This window comes from Pristiophorus japonicus, chromosome 5, assembly GCF_044704955.1.
Source record: "Pristiophorus japonicus isolate sPriJap1 chromosome 5, sPriJap1.hap1, whole genome shotgun sequence".
NCBI classification, from domain to species: domain Eukaryota; kingdom Metazoa; phylum Chordata; class Chondrichthyes; family Pristiophoridae; genus Pristiophorus; species Pristiophorus japonicus.
Window position 1 is genome coordinate 193863801 of NC_091981.1, and position 17629 is coordinate 193881429.

Here is a 17629-nt window from a genome sequence, read left to right on the forward strand (position 1 = left end):
CAGAATACAAAATTAGCCTTCACAGGCAGGTAATGAATGTGTGATCAACAGGAAGAGCAGTGGAAGGAAGGTGCAGGGATCCCTGTGGCCATCCCCCTCCAAAACACATACACCGCCTTGGGTGCTGTTGGGGGCGGGGGCGGCTGACTCACGAGGAGAGGGCAGCAGTAGCCAAGTTCATGGCACCGTGGGTGGTTCTGCTGCACAGGAGAGCAGGGAAAAAAAAAAAAAAAAAAAAAAAAAGAGTGGGAGAGCTATAGTGGTAGGGGATTCTATTGTAAGGGGAATAGATAAGCAATTCTGCGGCCTTAATCGAGACTCCGGGATGGTATGTTGCCTCCCTGGTGCAAGGGTCAAGGATGTCTCGGAGCGGCTGCAGGACATTTTGGAGGGGGAGGGTGAACAGCCAGTTGTCGTGGTGCATATAGGTACCAACGCTATAGGTAAAAAACGGGATGAGATCCTACAAACTGAATTTAGGGAGCTAGGAGTTAAATTAAAAAGGAGGACCTCAAAAAGGTAGTAATCTCAGGATTGCTACCAGTGCCACGTGCTAGTCAGAGTAGGAATCGCAGGATAGCTAAGATGAATACGTGGCTTGAGGAGTGGTGCAGAAGGGAGGGATTCAAATTTCTGGGGCATTGGAACTGGTTCTGGGAGAGGTGGGACCAGTACAAACCGGACGGTCTGCACCTGGGCAGGACCGGAACCAATGTCCTAGAGGGAGTGTTTGCTAGTGCTGTTGGGGAGGAGTTGAACTAATATGGCAGGGGGAAGGAAACCTATGTAGGGAGACAGAGGGAAGTAGAATGGGGGCAGAAGCAAAAGATAGAAAAAAGTAAAAGTGGAGGGCAGAGAAATCTAAGGCAAAAATCAAAAAGGGCCACATTACAGCAAAATTCTAAACATAGAAACATAGAAAATAGGTGCAGGAGTAGGCCATTCAGCCCTTCGAGTCTGCACCACCATTCAAGAAGATCATGGCTGATCATTCACCTCAGTACCCCTTTCCTCCTTTCTCTCCATACCCCTTGATCCCTTTAGCCGTAAGGGTCATATCTAACTCCCTCGAATATATCCAATGAACTGGCATCAACAACTCTGTGGCTGAGTGAAGAAGTTTCTCCTCATCTCAGTCCTAAATAGCCGACCCCTTATCCTAAGACTGTGTCCCCTGGTTCTGGACTTCCCAAAGGCGCAAAGTGTGCTAAAAAGACAAGCCTGAAGGCTCTGTGCCTCAATGCGAGGAGTATTCGTAATAAGGTGAACGAATTAACTGTGCAGGCAGCAATTAACGAATATGATATAATTGGCATCACAGAGACATGGCTCCAGGGTGACCAAGGCTGGGAACTCAACATCCAGGGGTATTCAATGTTTAGGAAGGATAGACAGAAAGGAATAGGAGGTGGAGTGACGTTGCTGGTTCAAGAGGAAATTAACAATAATTAGAAAGGACATTAGCTTGGATGATGTGGAATCTGTATGGGTGGAGCTGCGGAACACCAAAGGGCAGAAAACACTAGTGGGAGTTGTGTACAGACCACCAAACAGTAGTAGAGGGGTTGGGGACAGCATCAAACAAGAAATTAAGAGATGTGTGCAATAAAGGTACAGCAGTTATCATGGACGACTTTAATCTACATATAGATTAGGCTAACCAAACTAGTAGCAATACGGTGGAGGAGGATTTCCTGGAGTGTATTAGGGATGGTTTTCTCGACCAATATGTTGAGGAACCAACTAGAGGGCTGGCCATCCTAGACTGGGTGATGTGTACTGAGAAAGGACTAATTAGCAATCTTGTTGTGCGAGGCCCCTTGGGGAAGAGCAACCATAATATGATAGAATTCTTTAAGATGGAGTGTGACAGTTAATGCAGAGATTAGGGTCCTGAACTTAAGGAAAGGTAACTTCGATAGTATGAGACGTGAATTGGCTAGAATAGACTGGCGAATGATACTTGGAGGATTGACGGTAGCTAGGCAATGGCAAACATTTAAAGATCACATGGATGAACTTCAATTGTACATCCCTGTCTGGAGTAAAAATAAAACAGGGAAGGTGGCTCAACCATGGCTAACAAGGGAAATTAAGGATAGTGTTAAATCCAAGGAAGAGGCATATAAATTGGCCAGAATAAGCAGCAAACCTGAGGACTGGGAGAAATTTAGAATTCAGCAGAGGAGGACAGACAAAGGTTTAATTAGGAGGGGGAAAGTGGAGTATCAGAGGAAGCTTGCCGGAAAATAAAAACTGACTGCAAAAGCTTCTATATGAGAGAAGAGAAAAAGATTAGTGAAGACAAACGTAGGTCCCTTGCAGTCAGATTCAGGTGAATTTATAATAGGGAATAAAGAAATGGCAGACCAGTTAAACAAATACTTTGGTTCTGTCTTCACGAAGGAAGACACAATTAACCTTCCGGAAATACTAGGGGACCAAGGGTCTAGAGAGAAGGAGGAATTGAAGGAAATCCTTTAGGTGGGAAATTGATGGGATTGAAAGCCGATAAATCTCCGGGGCCTGATAGTCTGCATCCCAGAGTACTTAAGTGGCCCTAGAAATAGTGGATGCATTGGTGATCATTGTCCAACAGTCTATTGACTTTGGATCAGTTCCTATGGACTGGAGGGTAACTAATGTAAAACATTTTAAAAAAGAAGGAGGGAGAAAACGGGTAATTATAGACCGGTTAGCCTGACATCAGTAGTGGGGAAAATGTTGGAATCAATTATTGAAGATGAAATAGCAGCGCATTTGGAAAGCAGTGACCGGATCAGTCCAAGTCAGCATGTATTTATGAAAGAGAAATCATGCTTGACAAATCTTCCAGAATTTGAGGATGTAACTAGTAGAGTGTACAAGGGAGAACCAGTGGATGTGGTGTATTTGGACATTCAAAAGGCTTTTGACAAGGTCCCACACAAGAGATTGGTGTGCAAAATTAAAGCACATGGCATTGGGGGTAATGTACTGACTTGGATAGAGAACTGGTTGGCAGACAGGAAGCAGAGAGTCGGGATAAACAGGTCCTTTTCGGAATGGCAGGCCGTGACTAGTGGGGTGCCACAGGGCTCAGTACTGGGATCCCAGGTATTTACAATATACATCAATGATTTAGATGAAGGAATTGAGTAATATCTCCAAGTTTGCAGATGACACCAAGCTGGGTGATGGTGTGAGCTGTGAGAAGGATGCCAAGAGGCTGCAGGGTGACTTGGACAGGATTAGGTGAATGGGCAAATGCATGGCAGATGCAGTATAATGTGGATAAAGGTGAGGTTATCCACTTTGGTGGCAAAAACACGAAGGCAGAATATTATCTGAATGGCAGATTAGGAAAAAGGGAGGTGCAACGAGACCTGGGTGTCATAGTACATCAGTCATTGAAAGTTGGCATGCAGGTACAGCAGGCGGTGAAGAAGGCAAATGGTATGTTGGCCTTCATAGCTAGGGGATTCGAGTATAGGAGCATGGAGGGTCTTACTGCAGTTGAATAGGGCCTTGGTGAGGCCTCACCTGGAATACTGTGTTCAGTTTTGGTCTCCTAATCTGAGGAAGGACATTCTTGCTATTGAGGGAGTGCAGCGAAGGTTCACCAGACTGATTCCCAGGATGGCAGGACTGACATATGAGGAGAGACTGGATCGACTGGGCCTGTATTCACTGGAGTTTAGAAGGATGAGAGGGGATCACATAGAAACATAAAATTCTGACGGGACTGGACAGGTCAGATGCAGGAAGAATGTTCCCAATGTTGGGGAAGTCCAGACCAGGGGACACAGTCTAAGGATAAGGGGTAAGCCATTTAGGACTGAGATGAGGAGAAACTTCTTCACTGAGTTGTTAACCTGTGGAATTCTCTACCGCAGAGAGTTGTTGATTCCAGCTCATTGGATATATTCAAGAGGGAGTTAGAAATGGCCCTGATGGCTAAAGGGATCAAGGAGTATGAAGAGAAAGCAGGAAAGGGGTACTGAGGTGAATGATCAGCCATGATCTTATTGAATGGTGGTGCAGGCTCGAAGGGCAAAAGGCCTACTCCTGCACCTATTTTTTTATGCTTCCTGGAACAGAAACAGAAAACATGAGACATTCAGCACCATCTGTGGAGAGAACAGAAAAGTTATCATTTCAGGTGTACCCTTTATCAGAGCCTTCACTTCAGTAATGTAGTTAAATTGCGACTGGGTAACCCAATTGATTAGTACTAGTTGGACTTCCACGAATATAAATCATGCGATAAGTGAGAAAATTAAACAGTATGATGCATTAACAAGTAAAAACTCAGCATCAAAATAGCTACCATTGCAATAAATGATTACTCAAAAGCAAGAGAGGCACCATACCGCACACATCATCTATAGCATGTGAATTTAATGCACATCATTCAAGTTTTCCCTATATTACATTCTTTGAAAGAGTTGAAATATCCCTTGTGGTATTTCACATGCATTTGAATTCATAATATTTCTAACTATGCAACATCAACATAAAGGATTGGTTTTCATGGGCCCAATTTCCCCCCCCCACCCCACTTAGAACAGCACACCTCCATGAGGTGCGGCGACTTTGTAGAAGAACAACCACGCCTAAAACTTACTTCAGTATTCTCCCCATTGCTGGAACGTTGCAGGCCCTTGGCGTAGCACAGCACAAGCAGTGGGGGGGGGGGGGGGGGGAGCAGAGCCAGGTCCCAATGCTGAAAAGAGTGGCAGGACCTCTGCACATGCACACAAGAGTGTGTGTGCATGCACAGTAGCTCCTCGCCCCCACAATCTCTGCAGGCTGTGTAGGAGGGGCCCAAAGCACACCACCCCTAGCCCTGGCTGAATTGGCTCCCTCATCGGTGGACCGCTGCCTTATCCAGCCACACACGTTGACCTGGGAAACCCGGCTGCTGAAGGGAGACAAGATCGTCGGGATAAAACAGGTCAAGTGTCTTTCCAGCACTGCTTGTGGGTCAGGAGGAGCAGGAGTGCTCCCCCTGGCCCACCAGATCCCCTCCAGATAGTGGACACCAGCTGTGGCCTGGAGCCGCAGGCCTACCCACCCGACAGCCAGGGGAGGTGCGTCGGAGGCCAAAAAACCCTGCATGGCCAGGGACATAGAAGCTCTGCCCCCCTGCCCAACCAGTAGCTTCTCTCCTTTGTAAGTCTTGGTGCTAGGTGCAGGTCCTCGCAGCTACCTTGTATTTTTTTTTTTTTAAATGTGTTTTTGGTGCTTTAAATGTACTTACCAGCGCTAATTTCTTAGCTCACTGCAAGATTTTTCTGCGCTGCCACATACGCTGGCCTAAGTTAGTTTGGAGTAACTTTTAGCGGTCTAAACTTGCTTCTATGGCCAAAACAGGTGCAAGTGGCTGGTAACGCCCCCTTTTGAAAAAAACTAAACTTAAACCTAACTCACTTACACTGGAGCAAATTAAATGGGCAGAATTGAGATTTTTAAAGATACTCCAAAAAAAAAATCTAGTTGCTCCAAAAAAAAGAGCAACTCCAGGTCAAACTTGGGCCCATATGGCATTAAACAAGAGATCAGGCCTGCAATCAAATGCAAAACTCAGAATTACATTGAACAGCCTGCAATTTCTATGTTACCAGTTGTGTTGTTGTTTATCCTGCACAAGCAGTACTCTATGCCGATGTGCCCACCCTCTTAGCATATTCCTTTATCATCCTATCACCTAGCAATCTATTCATGGTCTCTGCTTTAATCGCCAATTCTAGTCATGGTCTCTGCTTTAATCGCCAATTCTAGTCATGTATTCGTCAGGCCTCACAACCCTCTAAATAAAAAAAGTTTTTCCCAATCTTGGTCCTAAATCTCTTCCATTTGTTCTTGTATTCAAGTCCCTTCACTTTACAACTCTCAATCACTGGAAGCAGTTTGTTTCTATATGCTCTGCAAAGAAACTTGAAATCAATCACCCCAATTTTTCCAAATCTTGTTTCACATTTCTTCATACCAGACAGCATCCAAATGAATCTGCACTATGTCCTCTCTCCATTGCCTCAACCAATAATGTGGAGCCCAAAACTGGAAGCTGTACTAAAAACTGTGGTCTTAAAGTTTTACACAGATTCACTATTACTGCGACAATTTATTGTCCTTTTAAAAATAATGAAAAGAAAGGCACATTTCTACTGTTAGTGTAGCAATCCTAGATAGATTGTACCAATGATAAAAAATGCACAAGTATCATCTTTTGCTTTTGACAGATGCTTTTCTTAAAATATTTCTACAGCAACTCCAACTCACAATGGGACCTTTTGCATTCAACCAAGATGTAGTGGCTTTGAATGGGACAAGAAAGTATATACAGAAATGCTACACGTCACCATTTCATCTGAATAATATATTAAACATTGTGGAATTTTGTACACAAAATACATTGTATTCCATGCTACAAGCAAGACAGAATCACAGTGCCAAATCAGCTTTTTTTCCCCCGATGGTCCAGTGAGGTTGAGGCCTTCTGCAATGGCGATGCGGCTTCCTTTAAAGGGGAGGTTACATTGCCGCTACCACTTTTTTTTTGGTCGGTCGACTGCCATGTCGGGCCGACAATTATGCCCCGGGTTCAGCCGGGCTGCCAATAGGCAGCCTGGCACCCCCTCTTGGGTACCAGGCCACTGGCCCAGCCGATACCCCTCCTGGTGGTCCAGTGGACCAAAGTTTAAATATCGTGCAGGTTCTCCCCTTTAAGTGAAGGTGAGAGCCGTGGTGACACAGCGCCATAATGAAGTCATCGGCGGCCACTCCACACCTCCCCCAACTTCGGCCCCTCCAAGTGCTGGCACTGCTGCATAACCGCCCCCAATAAGAGCAAATTCCTGATCTGACTTTTTTTTAAAAAAGCGGAATGTTGCTCAAGAGGCGACCTCAACCAACGCAGCGGTAAAAACCATCAAAATGGGGAGCGTGCAGCCAGTTTCGGGCAGGGGGCAATTTCGTCCCCAAGGTGTAAATGGGAATGGCAGAATCGTCATCAACTGCCATGTGAAAAAAAATAGGGGCAGAGGTTATGATCTGAAATTGTTGAACTCAATGTGGAGTCCAGAAGGCTGTAAAGTGTCTCTGGAATAAAAAGGAGGGCGGGTATCACTACTGCTCTAGACCATGAACTTGGTGCTGGGTTTGAGGTCCTGGTCATCAAACACTTTCTTCCTCAGGTGACCGAAGGCTGCATTGGCGCACTGAAGGTGGTGTTAGACCTAGTCATCGACGTCTCCCCTTGTTGACAGTAGACTCTTGAGGTATGGAAAATGGTGTACTATACTAAAATGTCAACTAGAACTCTCAACTTCCTGACTCCGAAGTAAGAATGCTACCAACTGAGCTGATTACATCTTTACCTGTGTGGTTTAAAGAGCTACAAGAAAAGATATCAGTTACAGATTAAAAATATAACATAGGAACAGGTGTAGGCCATTTAGCTCCTTGAGCCCATTCTGCCATTCAATGAAATCGTGGCTGATCTGCGACATAACTCCATATACTCGCCTTTTCCCCACATCCCTTAATAACTTTGGTTAATAAAAATTTATCAATCTCCAATTTAAAATTATAAATTGATCTAGCATTAATTGCCATTTGTGGAAGAGAGTTCCAAACTTCTACCACCCTTTGGGCTAGAAATTAATTTTTTGGCTAAAACTGCATTTCTTCGCCAAAAATACCGCTTTTGCTCCGCTACCATTAAGAGGCCTGAAATTCAAGCTTCAATAAACGCAGCGGTAAAAATCGCCATTGCACGAGGATTCATGGCACAAACCGTGAATTTTCTGCAACTTTATTCCGAAGCCGATACCACTGCGAGAGGCGCCTTGGGAAGGGAGAAACACTAACCCCCAAAAAAAAATTTTTTTTTTTTTTTTTTTAAATCACAACACATTCACGAGACACTTAGCTAGCGAATCGCTGCAAAAAAAATGATTAAAAACTGACTTTCCTTTTTTTGCAGGTCTTCATACTTACCACTGCTGCAACGCAGGTTTTTCCCTGCCGTTTTCCCCCACCCACGCTGAGCCAAATTTTTGGCGAAAGCACTATTTCGAGTCTTACATGGCGGCAGTCCTCTTCCCAGCGGTAATTAAAACCACTGTGGCAAAACATCTGAACTTCTCACTGCCCCGTTTTTCACCAAAAACAGCAAAATATCGCCAAAAAAACAGGCGCAAGATTGCCGAATTTTTAAACTTTGTGCATAGAAATATTTCCCAATTTCACTCCTGAACGGTCTGGCTCTAATTTTTACACTCTGCCCCCTGGTCCTAGACTCCCAACCAGCAGAAATACCCTATCTGTTCCCCTTAATACCTTAAACTTCAATCAAATCACCAGTTAACCATCTAAATACCAGGGAATACAACCCTAGCTTGTGTAATCTCCCCTCATAATTTAACCCCTGGAGTCCAGGTATCATTCTGGTAAAACCTTGGCTGCCACGGCCAATATATCCTTCAAGGTGTGGTGCCCAGAACTGCTCAACAGTACTCCAAGTATGGTCTAACCATAGCTGTAGGAGTAACCTCTACACCCTTGTAAGCCAGTTCTCTAGAAATAAAAGGCAAGAATTCCATTAGCCTTTTTGGTTATTTTCTGCACCTGTTCATGACATTCTAATGGTCTATGTACATGGAACCCCAAGTCTTTTTAGACCTCCACTGTTTTTAAGCTTTTCACCATTTAGAAAGTATCCTTTTTAAGTCCACAGTAGATGACCTCACAATTGCTTCCTTTGAAATCCATTTCCCACAGTTTTGTCCAATCACTTAATCGATCAATAGCACTTTGTAATTTTAGGCTTTCATCTACGCTGCCTACAATGCTGCCTATGTTTGTGCCATCGGCAAATTTTCAATATGTGGCTCTCTGTCCCATCATCTGAGTCATTAATAAATGCGTGAATAGTTGAGGCCCCAACACAAATCGCTGCGGGACACCACTAGTCACATCCTGCCAATTAGAGTACCTGTCCATTATTCCTACTCTCTGTCTTCTGCTGCTCAGCCAATTTCCATGGGCTTCAACCTTAGTTAACAGTCTTTTATGAGGGACTTTATCAAATGCCTTCTGGAGGTCCATATAAACAGCATCCAGAGACATTCCCCTGTCCACTACCTTAATTACCTCTCCAAAAAATTCAAACAGGTTCGTCAGGCAGGATTTACTTTTTACAAATCCATGCTAGCTCTCTCTGATCAGCTGAAAATTTAAAAAGGTGCTCAGTCACCCTATCCTTAATTATAGACTCAAATAATTTCTTGACAACAGATGTTAGGTTAGTTGGCCTATAATTCCCTGGTTTCCCTCTCTTGCCAGTCTTGTATAGCAGAGTGACATGTGCAATTTTCCAATCTAAAAAAGGAACAGTTCCTGAAATCAAGAACTTTGAAAATTATAGTTAAGGCATCTGCAATGTGCTCACCTATTTCCTTTAAACCCTGGGATGGAAACCATCTGGGCCTGGGGATTTGTTGTTCTTTAGTGCCATTATTTTCTGCATTACTATTATTTTGCTTACGTTAATTTTGGCGAGTCCCTGTCCCTGATTCATTATTAGTTTCCTTGGGATTTCCGGCACACTATCCCCTTCGTCTACTGTAAATACTGATGCAAAGTAATTATTCAGCATGTCCACCATTTCCTTATCATTGACAATATCGCCGTTCATTTTTCAAGGGGCCAACATTACTCCTGACCACCCTCTTGTTCCGAATACAATTGTAAAAAATGTGCTGATTTTGATATCCCTTTTAAGTTTCTTTTCATCCTCCCTTTTTGTTGCTTTTACCATCTGTTTTGTCACCCTTTGCATCTTTCCCATTTCGCCAGGATCAGTGCTATTGTTTGTATGCTTTTTTCTTTAGTTTTTGTTGTCTCTTACCTCTTTAGTTGTCCATATTTTTTTTGGGGGGGGGCAAGTAGAGCTCTTGCCCCTTTGGCGTATAAACTGCTTCTGTATCACATTAAATTATTTTTTGAATACCTTCATTGAATACTATTTTCATAAGGAAACAATGTGCAATTTGCCTAACCCCCCACATTTTAAATGCTACAATTTCACAAACATTGGCTGTTAATTCCTACACCAGTAGGTTTGAACACTTGCCTAAAGGAATCTTGCTACAATCTTTCCTTGTAGAATATTTACAAGAGATCCCCAATTGAAGTACAGAAGTTAATTGAATGTTTGTAGTGTAACATCATGGAGAAAATACTTTCCACATGGAAGCTGCATAGATTCAGAGAAAACCCTCTAGGTTTTCAAAAAGTTTTCTGCCAACAATCAAGACAAAACATTTCTATATATAGCATGGAAACCAATGCAACACGTTTGCAGTACATGACACTGAGCACTAGTATAATGTTCTACAGTTTTAATACATATTTCTTCCCACCCATTTACAGTACTTGGTAAGACTGGGCTGGGGAACAGTGCACTTCAGCCAATTTAAAAATGGGAGAGAAGCAAAATGCATCAGTATCAAAGGTTTTTGAAAATTCTATTAAACCAAATTAACCATACTTCTCCAGGTGACTTAGAAAAATAAACTATGCGCAGGAATTTGCTGAAAAAAAAATGGCATTAAACGATGCAATTATTAATATGCAAATGGCTAACAACTTGGTGAGGAAGATACCCCGTGAATTATAAATCGCCACAAGTTGCTGGATGATTTGTGCCAATCCCCCATTAGTTTCGCAAAAGCAGCATGCCGCAGTTAACCTCCGGTGAGTTTTATGAATTTGCTGTATTTGCACATTAATTGGCCATTACAAAAAGTAGCTTGTAATTATAAGCATAAACACCCCTTTAATAACACGATAATTGTTAATGACTGCCAATCAATCTCTCTGGCCTAGAAAGTGAACAATTGAAAGTGTGGCATCTCATTCCTTCAAGTAGTGAATTGTTGGAGATTTTAAAAATGTCAAATTTCATTGCTATTTTTCTTACTTTTCCTGTCTCTTAATCCAATATTTCTTGCTTCTCTTTACTCTCTTTCTGTACCCGATTTCACATTAAATTCACCCACTCTAATTTATACTCCTCAGTCCTTGCACTGTTTATTTGTCAATTCTTTAATCTCATTGGTTAAGGAGACACACAGTTGGTCCTGTCATTCACCAAGGTCCCAGACGTCCCATTGCCCTTGCTGCACAGTTATCAGCTCACACTTCCAGCAACTTACAGGGCAAAACATTTTTGAGCTGAACGGTGCAGATACAAGTCTGTCTAACTGGGCATGCCGTGATGGTGCCCTAATCCAGCAAATTCTAGCCCTTTGGCTTTAAATACAAGTGTAGAATTAAACCTCTGAATCAAATGGGAACACAAGTGGATAAATTTTATACATTAATTCTAGAATGGAGCCTCACTTCACAGGAGAACAAATTGAGCAATCAGGAAGAGGCGAGAGCAACTAATTCACAGACCTCCCAATGTTTCAATCAATAAAATTAATAGTGATTTATATGAACTGAACAGCTTTGGTGGAGCTACCTTCAATGCATTTGTTATATGGATACTAAATAATTTAACGAAGGAATGTTTGTCATGGTGTTTCAGAATATTTTTAAGGCATTCAAAAACTATATATTGTAACTGGTCCTTGCAGGTCGGGGCTGCTGCGCCGAATCAGGCTCCACGCTGCTCCTTTGAAGAGCAGCAGGTCGGGGTCTTCAAAGGAGCAGCATAAAGCATATCACTTCAAGATACAGCGTGTGCTGGAGAGCGACGACTATGAAGAGGGCGACCGGATTGGACGTCACCAAGATCTAGGTCGCTGATTGGAGCGTGGGAAGGTACAGCGGGAGCGGAGAGGTTGGGGTGCAGGAGTGACGAAAGACCGTGGAGCAACATGATCAGGGCCCAGGAGAGGTGAGAGTTCGGGGCCCAGAAGAGGCAAGGGCCCAGGGGCAGCACGGGCTAGACCATACTGCAATATATGTGTGCATACTAGGTCCGTGCAGCAGAGCTGGTCTCTGGTTGTCTTGTTTAATCCTTGCCACTGGACCAAGACCTAGCTCTGTCAAGCCCAAGTAGTGGCAACGGCCACCACATGTTTAAAAAAAAAAATCCACGCACAGGCATCTTCCACCCTTCAATATGTAGTTCGGGACCTGGAATATTAGGTCCTTCATTGAAACACCTGTGAACTCATCCCTTTTTGGCATGGAAGCAAGTCATCCACGATATGAGGGACCGCCTATGATGCCGATTTTGACCTCTCTCTCCAGTTACACTTTACTTCAACCGAACATGAATTATCCAATTAATAGGGTTAATATTTTACATTGCTCACATTTAGTGCACGCAAGAGGGAACTTTCTGTAAAACCGGTTGTCCCTGTTGATCCACACACAATACATTACCAAACTCTACTGGGTCATCAAGAGACAGAGCTGAAGCCAGGAATAACAATCCCTCTTATGCATCACAACACAGCCAGTATTGATGAAATACTGGTTGCTTCTCTGCCCTCAGGGGAATTATGAATCCATGGAGGATATAAAAGGAAGAGAAAAAGTTGAAGATTCGAAAGATGGCTTGCATTCACTTCCAGTCCCTTTTCTGGATACAACAAAGTACCACTCTTGCATCTGGCTACCCTATGCTTTCTTCCCCCTTTCCAAGAAAATTACTAGTGGAGTTCACACGTATTTACTAGATGCCGAGCAAAGATATCAATATCCTGCATTACCTCATCCATGCAATGTATCCGAGCCATGGCCTCTGATAATCTTATCAGGCTCTCCAGCTGACGCACAGTAATGCGCCAAGCTGATTTGGCAATTCCACAACCATCACGCTGTCTTAGGAGCTTGTACTGTTGAACGATGAACTCTTCAGCTTCTCTTGTTATCTGAAAACAAAATTAAATATGAAAAAGGCAAAACATCCAAGACTTACTTATTCGACTGGAACCTGTAATTTCAAAGAAAAATTGACCAGATGCGTTTTAGAATCTAGTCCCTCAAATAGCCAGTGCAGTAGTATTACACACAATTCTTCCTTCAACCCAACTGGCAAAAACGATCAGAATTCTCAATGAGTAATGGAATTCTGGTTTCTTCCCAGATCCAACGTGAAAACAACCATCAAGGACAGAGTCAGAGAAAAACACACTGGTTCACTGGATTTTGACAATGTTCCAATTATTTGTAAACACATTTGAGGGGAAGGCATAGCCAAGATAGCAAGTTTTTCTAACTCAATTAAAAAAAAACAGCAAGGAACTTGGTCAAAAATTAGCATAGCCTTCCAGCTTTCCTTACATTAATTTCCAAATAGCAACCAAGATTTACAAACATATGAAATTGATGTGCAGGTAAAGACCAGCTGGTCCATCAAGTCTGACCCACACCGGAGCATCATGACTAAACACTTCTTCCCTCCCTCGCCATAACCCCAAACAGCCTTGTAGTCTACAACAGTTAGACAGAAGAAAAATTCAAAGAATACTCACTGCCATGTATTTATTATACACAATAGATAAAATACATTGGATTTAGGGTGAATTGACTGAGTGCAGCTGCATATGAACTGCTCAAGCTTCTGCACATCATGACTGGAACATTGCAAAGTTATAACTAATATAGACTGGGTATAGAATTTCTCAACAACCAAAGCCAAATATCTCAGTACATCAGCAACAAGCCATTGCAATTGCCAACATCACATTCAGAACATTGAGCACACCTACAACATAAAAAAAAATGAAATACCCACAGAACACAAACTTGTGTACATCATAAAAAAAGCACGGAACAATGCCAAGGTTCTAACCCAAGCTTTGCTTTCAATTCAATATGCTAGTTGAACTCTTCAAATAGAGTATTGCTTTATCAGCTTGCAACCCATTTGATATTTCAAGCAACTTACGTATACTTAAAGTAGATATTATGAGAACATTGTAGTGCATTTCCTCAGTCTACTTCAAAAATCACAATTTAAACTCGATTTAATTTTAGCACTAAATTTCTACTGTTCTGTATTATTTATGTTGTTTAAAACTGGACTGAATGATCAAGAGTAGAGTACTGAGTATAAGATATATTTCACATACACTTACAAAATGAGTGACAGCAACATCAATTCTTCTAAACACAAATTTGATTTGGTTTTGTATCAATTCGCTCCTGCACCCCCACAAAAAAATGTGCATTAACAAAAGCCAGTCTTTTTTTATAAAAGCAACAACTTGCTTCATTGCTCCATCTTTCTTCTCATACCTTCATCAAAGCCATTCTCAACCAAGGACCTGGGATGTATCCCAAAATTTTCAATACTGCAGTTTGCTTTAAAATTCCTAAACGGCTCATGCCAATTGTGTCATGTGTGTGGATGGGGAGGGGGCAGAATCATCTGTGCAACACTTTTTCCCTTTCCAGAATATTCATGAGTTCAATTTAGAACACATTTCAAAAATTATTGCAGATGTAATTTCACTGAAAAATACAACACACCTTGAAATCCATTGGTGCCATACCTGTTTTACAGACACCCAAGCACCCAATGTGGGCGGTGAGCTCATGCTGTGCCAGAAGTGAGTCGCCTGGCATATTGGTATTGCTCCTGTACAGGTGTGCAGGATCCAAGCTTGCAACAGGCTTTATACCCTTTGCATATGCAAATAGGGGGCATGATGCCAATTTAAGGCCCCCTTCCCAAAATGTGTCAGAAACATACACACAGCATGTACTAGGTTTGCTGCTCTTGGTATTCTCTGGCACTTGGCACCAAAACCAGGGATCCTTATAGTGACTGCTGGAGCCTGCCTCCAGGGAAAGAAGTTTTCATTTATTTACCTGCCTTATTGTGAAGCCGGAGTACAGGAATGCTCCTCCCTGCTCTCGTAAAATTCACCGTCCGCTGTCGGCCACACTCGCCTCCCTCCAGAAAGCCTTCCCTCTCCCGGCCTCTGCTTTCAGCGTGACAGCCGACTGATCTTCGCTCTTCCCAGGACCAGTGAGCTACCTCTGGGGATGCGACTGGCATCCAGAGCTCACCACTAACAAACAAATGAGGCCAGCAGACCAATATCCCGTGGTCCTGCCACAGGTCTCATTAGGCGTGTGCAACAACTTGTATTTATATAGCACCTTTAACGTAGTAAAACATCCCAAGGCACTTCACAGGAGTGTTACAAGACAAAACAAATACATTGACATTGAGCCACATAAGAAATTACGCAGTGGGTCAAGGAGGTAGGTTTTAAAAGAGAGAGTCTTAAAAGAGGAGAGAGAGATAGAGAGATAGAGAGGCGGAGAGTTTTAGGCAGTGAAATCCCGAGTTTAGGGCCTAGGCAGCTGAAGGCACAGCCGCCAATGGTTGAGCAGTTATAATCGGAGATGTTCAAGATGGAAGAATTTGAGGAGCGCAGGCATCTCAGGGTAGGAAGGGGGGGTGCTGTGAGGCTGAAGGAGATTACAGAGATAGGGAGGGGCGAGGCCATGGAGGGATTTGCAAGTGAAAATGTGCTGCAACGGGATCATGCTGCAGTTTAGGCACAATCCTATTTCTAGGTCAAAGTTCAGTCACCCATTATACATTTCTTTTTTTTTTACCCTTGACCATTTGATTAATTTTACTCAAACATTTAAATTCTCTATCATTGGCACCAGCTCAAGTGGTGTGAAATGGATGTGCTGTGCAGTGGATATAACAAAGATAAAAATCAAATGATGAGAATCATCATGAGCCACTTCAACTCACCCTCCAAACGCTGCTTCCAAACAAAACTAGATCAGCTGGGGATTATTCAAAACAGAGAAAGGAAGGAAATATTGGGAGGCTCACCCTGAAAAAAGTGTGAATTGCAAGAGTCATTTAATTTTAATCTGCAATTAATATTTAAAATTACATTTTTAATTCAAGAATAGTTTAATGTATAGTAGAATAATACATTTTAGAACAGACAAGGGAACAGGCCATATTGGATTTAGTGATCAGCATGAACCAGAATTAGTTAATCCGACAGTTTAGGGAACATTTTGCAAACTGTGATTACAATAGGATTGCTTTTGATATTAAGTTTGAGGGGGGAGAAGGAAGAGTCGCAAACCAAGCTTTTAAATTTGTGCAAGGCCAAGAGACCGATAGGTCTCCTTTCACTGGGCGTAGAAACTACATTGCAGATTCTCGACCAGAGCCAATGAAACATCCACTCAGTAGCCATAGCTCGTCTTATTTGGCACACCATGTTTGCAGTGACATGGATCTCCGGCCTAAGAATATGAGTACAGGCTCAGGAACCCAGTGGGTTCAGGTCCTGAACTAATTCCTGGTATTCCACTGGATCATCCCCTCACAAATCCAGCTCAGATTTTGGAACTTGGAGAAAAGAAAAATGAAAAACTGCAGTAATTGTTGAACTCTCAAAATCAGAGTCTCTCCTAAAACAGAAAACAAGTTTTTTTTTTCCAGAAATATCTACAGCCTGCTAACATTGTTTTTATTCCAAGCTTTATGATAATGATGTGTTATGGGTACAATAGAAAAGAGAAATATTTTCTGCTCAGCAGAAATTGACTAACATTTAATTAGCTTTCTTATAGCTTCTGATGAGGAATTTGTTGAAAGAAAGAATTTGCATTTATATCCACTTCATTATCAAACAGCCCAAATTACTTCACATCACATTAATTAAATTGCAGTGGTTATGTGGATAAATGCAGTAGCCATTTTGAGCACAGCAAGATCCTTAAAGACCGATGAGATGAAAGGTCAAGTAATCCATGTTTGGCGACAGAAGTCAAGAAGAAAATATTGGTCATGGCATCAGGAGAATTTTCCATTCTTCTTTGACTAGTTTTATAGAATCTCTAATGCCCATCAAAGCAGGCAAATTGGGCCTCAACATCTAATCCAAAGGATAGTGCATGCAAAGGCTGCAATTTTGCCAACGGGTGCAAGTGGCATCGGTGGTGTGCTTTTAGCTGCAGCCCGCCCTCTAACTGCAACCTTCTGTGGTTGGGGCCAAGCCTGCGGGTTTCCCGGCCAATTAACTGAAAACTGGTCTGATTATGTCATTTGATGAAGCATCATCAGCCACTTTCCTTGAAGGGACCATGTGCAAATTGATTTTGACAGTTGTTCTGTCAGTGTTCTACAGCATTGATGTGCTGCAAACACAAACAATGCACAAAGGTGAACAGCTGCATCCAGGCTCTCCCATGACTACCTCCATATGCTTATGGAGGGAGTCACAGCACTCGGAGGTTCTCTTCCCTTCCAATGGGCTGCAGAGGCCTCCCCAGGAGACCAACGCAGCCTGCTTGCACATTGCACTGGAGGTCACAAGCAGGGATGTCATCAGAAGGACCAGACTGCAGTTTTGCAAACCTTTCAATGATGATCTCAGTAGATCACAAAACATTACTGCAAAGCCACGCTCAACCTCATCCTGCTGTGCCTCTCATCACATTCCCATCTCTCTGCCTTCCCTACTCTACCCCTGCACATCCTTACTCACACCAAGTTACCTTGCACCTCCACCCATCCCTCTATCTACATTATCAGTTTCCCATTTCACTAGCCACTCCTCACGCTCACCCTCATCGTTGTCCAATCATAACTAAACACACAAGGGTAGGCACTTGGATCCTTTAGCCA

The 17629-nt window shown here is 42.8% G+C and overlaps 1 protein-coding gene across 1 annotated transcript in view; it reads right to left on the bottom strand.

Annotated features, from left to right (window-relative positions):
- mcm6l (MCM6 minichromosome maintenance deficient 6, like) overlaps positions 1-17629 on the bottom strand; it is an 87580-nt gene that overhangs the window by 11518 nt on the left and 58433 nt on the right. The window contains exon 13 of the mRNA XM_070880029.1: positions 12717-12878. Within this exon, the coding sequence (XP_070736130.1) occupies positions 12717-12878 (162 nt within the window). The remainder of the gene's footprint in view (positions 1-12716; positions 12879-17629) is intronic.